The sequence below is a fragment of the Cervus canadensis genome, chromosome 13 (assembly GCF_019320065.1).
Source record: "Cervus canadensis isolate Bull #8, Minnesota chromosome 13, ASM1932006v1, whole genome shotgun sequence".
In the NCBI taxonomy this organism is placed as follows: Eukaryota; Metazoa; Chordata; class Mammalia; order Artiodactyla; family Cervidae; genus Cervus; species Cervus canadensis.
The window spans coordinates 13,114,287-13,127,900 of NC_057398.1; the positions used below are offsets into that span (position 1 = coordinate 13,114,287).

The 13,614-nt window shown below is 36.0% G+C and overlaps 1 protein-coding gene across 4 annotated transcripts in view; it reads right to left on the reverse strand.

Moving 5' to 3' along the window:
- Positions 1-13,614, reverse strand: part of HMCN1 (hemicentin 1) — a 512,408-nt gene that overhangs the window by 8,795 nt on the left and 489,999 nt on the right. For 3 of the 4 annotated variants that reach the window (XM_043486094.1, XM_043486092.1, XM_043486097.1), the window contains 3 exons: positions 12,280-12,408; positions 10,020-10,370; positions 6,239-6,358 (listed from right to left, as the gene is read on the reverse strand). In XM_043486094.1, the coding sequence (XP_043342029.1) occupies positions 6,239-6,358; positions 10,020-10,370; positions 12,280-12,408 (600 nt within the window). The remainder of the gene's footprint in view (positions 1-6,238; positions 6,359-10,019; positions 10,371-12,279; positions 12,409-13,614) is intronic. The other variant, XM_043486095.1, reaches the window with a different exon arrangement.

A 13,614-nucleotide genomic window follows, 5' to 3' on the forward strand; every position in this document is an offset into this window, starting at 1 on the left:
AAATGCACTTCAAGTATCCTGAAGTTTTACTCTCCACCTGATTACTGGTTTCAATATCACATTTGAATGTGGATGATTTCCTACCTTTTCAGTAGGTTTCCCTTTACTGATGAGCTTTCCCATTTCCTCATTTGCTTGTTTCTAGTTGTAGACTTTTCTTTTCTGCCTAGAGCAATTTCTTTAGCATTTTTTTGTAAACCTGGTTTGGTGGTAATGAGTTCCTTTGGCTTTCGCTTGTCTGTAAAGCTTTAGATTTCTCTGTCAAAATTTGAATGAGTCTTGCTGGGTAGAGTAATCTTGTTTGTAGGTTTTTCACTTTCATCACTTTAAATATAACGTGCCACTCTCCTCTAGCCAGAGTTTCAGCTAAAAAATCAGACAACAACCTTATGGGGGTCCCTTGTATGTTATTTGTTGCTTTTAATATTTTCTGTCAGTTTGATTACTATGTGTGTGGCCATGTTCCTCCTTGAGTTGATCCTGTATGGTAGTTTTTGCACTTCCTGGGCTTTGGGTTACTGCTTCCTTTTGCACATTAGGAAAGTTTTCAGTTACTATCTCTTCAAATATCTTTTCAGGCCCTTTCGCTCCCTCTCTTCCTTATGGGACCTCTATAAGGCAAATGTTGGTGCATTTGACATTGTCTCAGAGGTCTCAAACTGCCCTCATTTCTTCTCATTTTTTTCTTTATTCTTTTATGCAGTACTGACTTCTACCATTCTGTCTTCCAGCTCACCTATACATTCTTCTGCCCCATTTATTCAGCTATTGATTCCTTCTAGGGTGTTTTTCACTTCAATTATTGTATTCTTCAACTTTTTGGCTATTCTTTATATTTTCTAACTCTTTGCTAAAAATTTCTTACAGGTTTTTGCACTGTGCATCCATTCTTTACCTGAGTTGTTGGATCATTATTACAATCATTACTCTGAACTCTTTCTCAGGTAGATTGCTTATCTCCATGTCACTTAATTGTTCTGGGGGTTTATCTTGTTCTTTGTCTAGAACATACTCCTCTGTTATCTTCTTTCACCTGGATTTCTTTCTTTTTTATTTTTAAAAAAGTCTTTGGTTGCCCTGAGTCTTCATTGGTGTGTGCAGGCTTTCTCAAGTTGCAGAGAGTGGGGGCTCCTCTCTAGCTGTGGTGCATAGGGCTTCTCATCGTGGTGAGCCCAGTAGTTTCTCACTGGCTCTACAGCACAGGGGCTTCAAGAGTTGCAGCATGCGAGCTCAGCAGTTGTGACTCACAGGCCCTAGAATGTGCAGGCTTCAGTAGTTGTGGCATATGGGCTTAGCTGCTCCATGGCATGCAGAATCTTTCTGGACCAGGGATCAAACCTGTGTCCCCTGCATTGGTAGGCGGATTCCTATCCACAGTACCACCAGGGAAGTCTTTGTCTAGACTTCTATTTGTATTTTTATGTACGTGGAAAGTTAGTTATGTTTCTTGACCTTGGAGAAGTGGCCTCTATGGGGGATGTCCTCTGTGTCCCAGCAGTACACTCCCCTTTTGTCACCAAAGGGCCAGGGACCAGGTGGTTCTAGGGTAGGTTCGGATCTGCATTTCTGGACTTGGTTCTGTAGGCTGCTGGACTGTAGTTATTTTTGCTTCTGGTGTCTGCCCTCTGGTGGGAAGAGCTGGGACTTGAGCCTGATAATGACATAATGTGCTTTCTGTTACTCCTTTTACAATAGGATTAGTTTTCCTCCAGGAATGAAACAAACATGTTTTACTTCAGTTAAATCTTGCCTTTTGACTCTGCAAACCAACTTCTAATTATGATTTTTATCTGTTGGAAGTGTTCCATCTCCTTGACAAAATGAAATTGTCTCAGAATGAAGTGAAAAGACCTTTAGGAAAATGTGAAAGAAATTTAATTAACCTAATCTTTGCTATCATAAAAAAATCCCATTCCCCTCCCATTCATATTCCAAATTTCGTTTTAGCTCAAATTTTTATAGTGAACTCATACAGAAACATGGGGCCAGTGGACTGTTAGGGTCTATGAAAATGGTGGCTTGGAGGCCAGAATCTAGATATACATTTATACATAGTAAGAACAGCTACTTTATCACCTATTTCCATTGGCTGAATATGAATATATCAGTGTCAGAATCTGATATACCAAGTGTTTGTCCCTAGCTCCATAATAATGTACACCTCCCATAGAAGAGCTTTCACAAAGTATTTGAGCTTCTGAGAAGGTAACCTTTCTTTGTCTTCTGTCTGTCACTATCTCCTTAGGAGTAAGTATCTTTAAGGCATTCAGTCTGCTCACTTTGTTCACTCACTTTTGTCACTAGTCTTAAAAAAAAGTAGCCAGAAAAGGTGGAGCAATCAGGCTCTCTTCTTTTAACTGACAGTGTGGTAATATCTGTTTTTTGTAAGATATTATATAATTATATAAAATATCATAAGATTAATTTAAATAATTGTACATAATATTATATAAAATTACAAAATATTATTCAAAAATTATTGTGATAAAAAATTAAAGTATAGGCTTCTCATACCAATATTATTGCTACAAGAAAAGTATACCAAGATGAGTTGAAAAACTTTCACAGTAATAGCTTTAGAACATAGGAATGCATTTAACCAAGTCCTTCTGGATGTATTAAAAAAGTAATTCAGAATAAACATTTGACTTATAGAGAGTAAAGTAATTCAGATTCTCAATAGACATGAATTGCTTCTTAAAAACTTGGATAGATTATGCATTTTGAAGGCAATGCCAAGACAGAGTATTTTAACACTTTTGGAATTAGATTGTTGTTCAGTCACTTGGTTGTGTTCTACTCTTTGCAACCCCACGGACTGCAGCATGCCAGGTTTCCCTGTCCTTCACCATCTCCTAGAGCTTGCTCAAATTCATGTCCATTGAGTCAGTGATGCCATCCAACCATCTCATCCTCTGTTGTCCCCTTCTTCTCCTGCCTTCAGTCTTTCCCAGCATCAGGGTCTTTTCCAATGAGCTGGCTCTTTGCATCAGGTGGCCAAAGTATTGGAGCTTCAGCCTCAGTCCTTCCAAAGAATATTCAGGACTGATTTCCTGTAGGATGGACTGGTTGGATCTCCTTCAAGTCCAAGGGACTCTCGAGTCTCCAGTACCACAGTTCAAAAGCATCAATTCTTCAGTGCTCAGCCTTCTTTATGGTCCAACTCTCACATCCATACATGACTACTGGAAAACCATAGCTTTGACTATATGGACCTTTGTTGACAAAGTGGTATCTGGTTTTTAACACTCTGTCTAGGTTTGTCATAGCTTTTCTTCCAAGGAGCAAGTGTCTTTTAATTTCATGGCTGCAGTCATTGTCCACAGTGATTTTGGAGCCCAAGAAAATAAAATCTGTCATTGTTTCCTTTGCTTTCCCATCTATTTGCCATGAAGTGATGGGAGCGGATGCTGTGATCTTAAGATTTTTGATTGTTCGAGTTTTAAGCCCACTTTCACTCTCCTTTTTCACCTACATCAAGAGGCTCTTTAGTTCCTCTTCACTTTCTGCCATAAGGGTGGCATCATCTGCATATCTGAGCTTATTGATATTTCTCCTGACAATCTTGATTCCAGCCTGTGATTATCCAGACTGGCATTTCACATGATGTACTCTGCATATAAGTTCAATAAGCAGGGTGACAATATTCAGCTTTGACATAATCCTTTCCCAATTTGGAACCAGTCCATTGTTCCATGTCCAGTTCTAACTGTTGCTGCTTGACCTGCATACAGGTTTCTCAGGAGGCAGGTTAAGGTGGTCTGGTATTCCCATCTCTTTAAGAATTTTCCATAGTTTGCTGTGATCCACACAGTCAAAGGCTTTAGCATAGTCACTGAAGCAGAAGTAGATTTTTTTTCTGGAATTCTCTTCCTTTTTCTATGATCCAACAGATAATGGCAGTTTGATCCCTGGTTTCTCTGCCTTTTCTAAATCCAGTTTGTATATCTGGAAGTTCTCAGTTCATGTACTATTGAGGCCTAGCTTGAAGGATTTTTAGCATTACCTTGAGAGCATGTGAAATGAGTGCAATTGTGCAATCGTTTGAACATTTTTGGCATTGCCCTTCTTTGGGATAGGAATTGAATTAGTGGGGCTTAAAATTAGCATACACATTTTTCAGTTTCTCCTCTCTGCTTTTGGGGAAAATTATGTTTGGTCATGTTTTTGCTTTTCATTTTGCAATCTGATGACTTCTACTTTTGACTAGTTTCTGTCAATGTTCAATGTCAAATTCACTTTAGTACCCCTTTTATTATTGATGTCTCTAACACTAAGGTATAAAGCTTCAAAAATTCATCTGGGAATGAAAAGTAGTCTTTTGTTCCTCATAAATGTCTCAAACACTTTCTAAAGCCATAAAAGACTCCAAGTTATTCTTTAGAGTGGAGACTTCTTTAAAGGTTCTAACTGTTTTCTCTCATGTCCTTTTTTAAAATCACAAAAATATGTAACTTGCTTAAATTGCAAATGTTTTAGATGATGCCTATTTCTGATTTGTGCACATTATTTTCCACTCTCTGGAGCACAAGTGAAAGTGGAAAAATCTTTTGAACTGAATGAGTGACAAGGGCAACTAAAAAAACATACTGGCAAAATTTAAAGGAGGAAAAACCCTGTAATGAGAATATGACATAATATAACCCTTGAAAATCTGGCTAAGGAGTTTGTAGTCCACTAGGTTACTCCAAATGCTTCAGTATCTATCCCCTTCTTTCCTTCCTTGGTACCTGGTGCACCTGTAGAGAGTAATGGTATTGTTGTACACTGCCTCCCCTTCAGAAGGATTCTTGGGTTGAAGAGCTGGAGAAAGTTGTAAGATATGGACAGTGTGAGCACTCTTACATCTCTCCGCTGTCACACTACAATGACGCTGGTGTTCACAGCATCATAGGAGAAACAAAGGGCCATTCTAAACATTGTGAAATCTGTGATCAAGTCCTACCCTTGTTCTTGATGGTTAAGGACACTAAGACTCACATAATCACTCTAAGAATTGGTTTTATCATCTCTAGAATGGGCCCGAATTATTGTTCTTAACAAAGCTATACTGCTGATTAAAATGAGCTAACAACTGTTTCATAAAAATGTAAAACTATAATGTAGATACATTATTCCAGTATTTTAAAACTTAGTAAAGTGTTCTTCCTAGGGCAGGCTTTTCATAAATGTTTGGTGAAGGATGACTGGTGCAAAGTTTATTATTGCGTTCACATGACCAGTGGGGGCTCTGAGGGAGTATGTTGGGTGAATGGGGTAAGTAAGGGTGGGGAGGCTCACAGTAACCCAGGTGAAGCCACTGTCCATCCTGTTCTTGCCTTCCAGAACACATTTCCATGAGCTGCATCCTAGTAAGTGTTTTGTAAAGGGAAGTCTTTCATACAGGACAGAGATGAATAAAATTCAGAGCTTTTAAAGACCTAAATAATATTAGTTTTTTTTTTTTTTGGTCCATAGAACTGGTTTCTTAGATTTTGACGATTTAGGTAAATTCATACATTTTTGCTCTAAGTACACACTGCAACATACTACATTTCATCAAAATACAATGCTCCTTTCACATTTTTGTGTGAAGAGGGTACAATTGAGATTGATTTTTTTTTTTTCTTTCTACCATCACTACACATTGTTTAAAACTCCGTTGTAACACCTAGTAATAGAACTTTGTATGTTGATTAAGCACTTATTTGCATGTCTGTATCCACTAGACTCTAAGATCATAAAGGAAATAGCATAGCTTATTCACCTGTTTTAACCTACTGCATCCTGAATTTCTAGAAAATGATTGGTATTCATCAGTTGATTCAAAGAATGAATGAGTTAATCAATTCCCCACTGATCACTAAAACAAAGTATAAAATAATGCTTAACACTGAAGTACATTTACTGAGCATTCATCCCATTTCTCCTTTCTTCTTAGCTGGATTGTGAACACATGTCTGAAGAGGTCTAGTTCCTTTTAGTTTTAAATATATATGATATGAACTGGTTTAGGCATTCCTGTGCCTTCTTCTAAGACCATACCAAAAATGTTTCTCAAATTTTCCTTTGCTTAATTGTCTTCTGCTTTTCCTGCTTGCAAAAGCAATGATTAAAGATAAGTCTGACCCATGGCAATGTGAAGGGAAAGGAATCAACTAGAAGAATGATTATTCAAAAGAAAAAAAGAAATTTCTCACACTACGCTATATTGGTTTTAAGTTAAGTTGCAGCAGTAAATGTCCAGAAGTTTTCTTACCTTGACATGTCTTTCCATTGAGCATGAGCTGATAGCCAGGTGGACAGACACACTGGTAGCTCCCAAAGGTGTTTTTACACTCATGCTGGCAGGCGTCTGTATTTTCACATTCATCAATATCTGTGCAGAAAGAAAGGGTATGTAAGTGCACAAAACAAAGGCAGAAACTGTGACAGAATCAATTATAAACAAGCTTTTGACATACAGTAGACAACTTAGTGATTTTATACTCTGTTTAAAAATGCTCAAAGTGGTTTCGTATCAGGATCTGTTTTTAATGGAGTCCAATATAAGCTGTCCAGTATTATAAAATGTGAACATCTCTTTTGTGTATAAATGTATTTGAGCTGAAACTCCAACCTAGCCAATTTCAATGTTACTTAAGTAAGATTAGAACAACAGATGAAACAACTGTGCAAGATCCCAAACCACTAAGGTGCTAAACTCTTGACAGAACAGTAGAATTTACCTAAAAGATAGTTTCTATTGAGATTAACTGGAAAAAGAAATATTCTTTTCTATTTTATTTAAACTTTAGTTGCCTCTCCCTCTCCAACAGCCATGTATAACTTTCCCATCTGCAGATATCATTTAGTGGAGGTGGTTTTATCTTTGCAATAGGAATATTTATCCAGCTTATACAATTATAAAGTATTCCACTAATGACAACTACATATACATAGTTGCTCTGTTACTTTGGGCCAGCCACTTAACTTCTCAAGGTCTCAGTTGATTCCTCTGCCAAGAGGAGTCATGGACACAATCTCCTTACTTCACACAGGTTTGTTGGAAGGTGCAAACATAATAAAATATGGAAAACACTTTATAAACTATAAAGAGCTAATCTACCTGCTATCACTAAACAAAATTAAGAAAACAGTAATAAAAAGGACAGAAAGATAGTTAAAAATTAATTGCTATTTGCTTTCAGAATCAGGGATGGGATTTGAGAGGCCTAGATTTACTGACCCAACTGTGTTCTGCCTAATAGTAAAATTTGCCAACCAGTCTTAGAAGAAAGAGGAGAAGATGGTATGAAATGGGAGCAGCAGGGCTGTGGGCTGGAAGTAAAGGGAAGAGAAAGTGAAAACCTGGAGATGACTCAGAGCAAAAGAATCTGTTCATTCTGCAGGTGCTCAGATTATAATTGCAATGACTCAATCTGTTAATGACAAATACTCATCAAATATTTGTCATTGTTTTTGCCCCATTTTAGTTAACCAAAGCATTCACTGCAGCACTTGAGTTATTTTTACATTTTCCCTTTATAATCTGCTTTAACAAAAATAAGAACAGAAATGTAAATCATGTTGAACTCCAATTAGTTTAAAGTGGCCCCAAGTGTGATTTCTATGGTCAGAAGCAATGTATCATTCATTGTCCGTAAGAAGCTTTGGAATAAAGTCCTTAAAAAGCTAACTTTTAGCCCAAGTCTAACAAAATGCCATGGTGTTAATCTGAATCTTTTGTACTCTGTCTAGCCCAGATGGTTAATTAAAGAAAGACATTTGGTGTTTACTGCAAGTTGCTTGTTACATAATTCCAAAGCTGTCTGCAATCATAGTGTGAATTTCTTTATTAGTACAAACACTATGAAATATTCACTGTATTTTAAGAAATATTTCTAAGCCTATTCAGCGGTCCCCAAGAAAACTTAAATATCCAGTAATAAAGTTATAGTTATATAAGTTATATAATTATATATATAGTAATATAGTTATATATATATAATATAGTTATATATTATAGTAATATATATAATATATATTATATATTTAATATATATATATAAATATATATATAGTAATATAGTTATAGAAGTTAACTTTAGGTTCTCCAAGACTGATCCTTACTCTGAAGTAGCAACTGCCTCACACAGTAGATTGTTTTGGGGAAGGTAATTCACATAAATATGTTAGTATAATATAAACACAGAGACAAAGGAAATGTCCGTAAGATTTTACTGCAATGAAACTACAGGGTATAGATTGTGATAGAGAAAAGGAGACATGGTTATCAATTAGGGATGCTTAAAATGACTTGGACCTTCAGATGATTTAGAAATCAACTAGATGGTGTATGGTGTGGGGAATATTGTTTCCCTCACTTATCAAAGCTTAAGCAAAGATTTTTGGTGTAGAAGAGAAAAGAGTTGTCTGAAACAAAGGCAGAGAGTGAGATGTTAACAGGATGTGAAAACTTGTCAGTGGGAATGACTATTTGGAAGAAACTTTGAAAAACGAAACATTAGATGTTAATTTTGTCCAAAGTGAAAAGTTTCACTAATAGGTCATAATTGTGGGCCTAAGAAATTACGCATGAAAAAAACCCAATCAGAACAGTTTGAAGTTGACTGAGAGCAATGTTTGATATACTCCCAAGAACAGTAGAGTCCACAGGCTTAGTATTAATAATTAAGTAGTATTTGACCATATGTGGAAAAATGTTGAGAGTTGTTAATGAACGTATGAATGTTTCACATTCAAGAAGTAAAAGAAACGAGCACTGTCTACAGTTCAGGGAAGCTGATCACAGGTAGAAGAATCCATATACATCATATTAAGCTTTAAGTACTTCAAGACAGCCAGATAGAAAAGTTCTGGGCACATCTGGGGCTAAAGAATAAAGGTTTGATCTAGAGGGTTTGAGGTCCAGCAGAGTGGAGGTGATATGAGAAGCTGAGTCCACCTAACAGTGACAAAGGACGCATGTCAAAGAAGACTATGATGCAGGAATAGGACTTGGAGAAGAAGAAATGACAAAAATTGAAGTCAGATGGTATTTTTTAAGTACTTAAAAGAAATGTTTAACAGAGAGCACATTTGAGAGAGAATAAATGAAGCATAGAGTACCTAAGAAAAATGCAATAACATGAGGTCGGCATAGGGGTCTTCAAATTTAAACAGAATTTCATTCTTTCCCCTCTTTCCTCCCCGCTCCCTTTCGTTCTTGTTTTCTTATTTCTTTGACCAAACTGTAGGGCTCATTTGTGCTTGCTAATTCCTCTCAGCGTATAGTTCCATGACATGCAAACTGTGGATACTCACAGAAAAGTGAATTATATGAACGACAGATGGAATTGTTTGCAATTTAACTGAAGGACAGGGTCTTCATTCTGGAGTTGGAAATTACACTTCACTTTTGTAAACAAATTAAGTTACAGACTTGTAAATTTAAAGGTACTGAAAGCACACAATTTAGAACAATTGACAAAAGTTTTGTCCTGACTTACATTATCTTTTCAGTGACTCGCATATACAGAAAATAAAGGGAGAAGTTCCATGGGGAGTGTGGAACTACAGTCAGGGCAGTGCTGTATGTTGTCATACAGAGCAAGCAGTTGACACAGTAGCAGAGAGTTTCACTTTTAACCCACTACTTTGGCATTCATTGGACAAAACCATAATCTGCTAGTATTGTATTACAGTGGTAATATGCATATTCTCTTTTTTTTAAAAAAACCATATTCTGAATGCCACTGCATTTTGCTTCTATATAGCATTAAATTTAGTAACACTTTCAGGGGCGATCAAAAAAAAGAGAAATTGCCAACATAAAACAATAAATTATCAGAATGTACACGTGTTAATACATCACTCATCTGAGAAAACTGGCAGTAGGTGTAGGTGCCAGAGTAAATGTCTTGAAGCTTTGAGTCATCCCGTATCTGAAACCAGGCATAGTTCACTGCACCCAGACTCTCATGGGTGCTGTACATCTGCTCAGACTTTGGTCCATAAGAGAACCCACAGAAAGGAAATGGAATATGGCTGACATTTACCTACACATGAGTCAAGGCTCGCCTCAGAGCCTTCGGGGCAAGTTTTCCTAATAGTCCTTCTAGTCCTGGAGAGAGATGTTCTGCTGTTCCTATACTCTGAGTAGGAGCTGTAGAGATGTGAGTACTGTCTGTAATGCTGTTGAGGTTGATAGTTGTTTCTCATGGGGGAGAAGCGTGCAAGGTTATAGCTATTGTATTGACCGCCATAATTTGGCAGCCTCTCCAGTCCAGCGCAAGATTTCCCGTCCCCTAACAAATGTTGTCCTGGTGGACAGATACACTTGAAGCTGCCAGGGGTGTTGAAGCACTGATATGCACAAGGCTTAGGCACTTGTTCACATTCATTAATATCTGCTCGTGTGCCATGATACATAAAAAAGAAAAAAAAAACATACACACATATACACACAGAAAACACAGGAATAAAGAATCAGTCTGTGAAACAAACTGAAAACATTATGTTACCTTCCAAAGCTGGGAATACAGTAATTTTTCAATTGCTGTAAACTTTTGAAAAAGCTTTCATCATTAAGCTATAAATATATATAGAGATTCTATGATTCTCTTTAAAGGCTGCTTTACAGTAGAAACAAATAGGGTTATAATGAAAAATGTGATCTTGAATCCAGAAAAACTAGAGTTCAGAGCTAATATAGATCTTAATTTTGTTGTTGAAGAATGCAATCATATCTCTAGTTAGAGTTTAATTATATTTTTGATTACTTAGGGCTTCTAATCTTTCATATAATTACAAGTTTCAGATGCAGGAATATTGGTACAACTACAATCAGTTTTATTTTCCTTTTTTCTTTTGAATCAAGAATTACTTATGAATAATCATGCTAAGCACATTTTCTTAACAAAAATTAAAAAGAAGGAAATGACACAAAATCATTCTTCCTAAGAAACTCACAAAGTTCAAAAATGAAAGCTATTCTTTCCTAGATCAACACAGAGTATGTACTCACAACACATCTTGTAAAGTGAATAAATACCAGAGATCAAAACCAATTTCTTTAATTCATTACCAAAGTACCATGAAGGAAAACAACATAAATAACTAGAACAAACTAGTAAATTTTGCTTTAATAATTATTTCAGTAGGCAAAAGTTAAAATTAACATTTTTAATCTCTTTAAGGCAATGGCCCTACCTTCTTTACAAATTTATCCCCCAGCCCAATTTCTGACATTCAGCTTCAAGTCAACAAGTGAAAAACTGAACATATTTCATTCTGCTAGGTCACTGTAATAACTGATCAAAATGTTAAATTATATATAAATTACAATACCTAAATAGAAGACTAAAATGACATGCATTTCTATTAAACAGTATTTATTTTAAAAGAGTTCATAATAATGATACTACTATAAACATTTGCTATGCACAAAGTACTATGCTAGGAACTACATAAAGACAGTACTAAATTTTTATGGAAAAATTCACTATAAAGACAGGACAGGCTTGTCTCTTTGTGGCTATAAAGACAGGTTGTCTCTTAAATACATAACCAAGGCATCCAATTTTAAAAGTATAATAGCATGCAAACCAGAAGCCAGTATTTAAAAGCTCAACACAATTTTTTTGCTGCATGTCAATGTAAATATTCTGAGGTAGAATATTTTATAGGTCAGTTTCTTGATTATAAATGTGTTAATTTTAAAAAAGCATATGGTTCCCTTCTTAAAGATATTTTCTATCTACCTGCCTTACTTTACACTCAATTATAACTGAGATGAAAACAAATAGGCAATTGGAAGAATTAAATGAGATTCTTAGCACCAGGAATGGTATATAGTATGCGCTAAATATACGGTAGTTAAAGTGCTAATTACCAATTCACTTAAAAGGTGTTCATATTTTAATCCCTTGTAACTAAACCTTCATAGTACATACAAATATACTTCACATTCAAATAAAGTGTATCTATACAAACATATCATGTGCATAGCAAGACAATGAGATAATCTTCATAATTAAGTTGTCATGGTAATTATACCACACCTCACTTTGATATGTGTAGTTTATAGTAAGCATTCTGTAAGTAGTTATTATTATCACTTGAAAGTCAGTGTAAGTCCCACTCAATATGAAATCTCTAAGAAGTAATTCAAACTGTGTAATGGATTACTTAAACCAACTTACTCTTCTAAATGTAGCAAGAAAGCATTTGAAGATACAGTGGTCCTAATCAAGATGGTAGGGGTGGATAATTACATTAACAGTTTTATTAACTCAATAAGAGTTTCTGTTAACTTACCCAAACAGGGTCTTCCAAGTCCTTGGGACCGGTGCCCTCTTGGACACACACAACGATAGCTGCCTCTTGTATTCTCACATATCTGGTTGTATCTGCACTGATGGGTCCCATCTTTACACTCATCAACGTCTATAAACATGGAGGCAATAAAAAGCAATAACATTTCCTCTTTTAAAACCTGAGGTCACTATATTTAAAATGAACATTTTAACTGATTAGAATGTTGCATTTCTTACCATGTGATTGAACCCTGGAGTCAGAAAAACTGGGTTCAAGTCCCAGCTCTGTCACTTATTAGAAAGCTTAGTTGCTCAGTTGTGTCCAGCTCTTTGTGAGCTCATGGTCTGTAGCCCGCCAGGCTCCTCTGTCCATGGGGATGCTCCAGGTAAGAATGCTGGAGTGGGTTGCCATGCCCTCCTCCAGGTCACTTATTAATTGGCTTCTTTTCCTCTTTCTGCTCCCTACTATGGATAGAGTTTTGTTCTCAGCTTTCTCTTCCCTTGTCTATACCCCTCATCCTTTTGTCATCTTATTTATACTATTGACTCTAATGAGCTTCCTGATGTAGGTCTAGAAGAGTAGTACCACACTGCTTCTTATCTACAGACTCCGATTTCTAGCTGCTAGCTGGCCATCTCCATCACCATATTTTACTAGAACTTCAAACTCAGCATGTTCAGAGTATAATTACTGTTATCATTACTCCCATTTATGATAACAGCATTCTGTTTTCCCAAACTGTAGACATCAGAGTTATCTTTATTCCCTAAATTTCCAAGACTGAGTAATTCTACTTCTTTCAAACAAAGCCACGTATCCCCGTTTTCCATTTTCATGTAGTGATATTTTTGCTATATCTTCTTAAACAATCTTCTGATCTTTCAGCTTATCTTATTTCTAATTAATCTTATATATAACTAGAGTCGATATTCTTTAAAATACAGTTACAGATAACTGTATATGATGCTATGAATTGGCTACTATTCATAGGAATTTAGAAAAATATTTACCTATATCCATATTGCTGAAAACGGTCTTTGCAATCTGATAGTCCACCCTCCCATTTTTAAAAAAGTATACTAAACCTCCTTGTATCTCAACAAAGATCAACAAGTGGTCACTACTCCTTCATTTATATCTACAATCTCCCCTCTCTCTTACATTATTTTGAAACAAATCCAAGGCATATTTTAACTTTATTAATGTTTCAGTACTAAATTCTTAAAATGTCCCATTTTAAAAATGAGAAACATCTATGTTCCTCTACAGAAACTCAAATTTCTGTGTCATTTTAAGACTTGTTCAAGGTCAGATAGCTGTTAAGAAGGATGAATT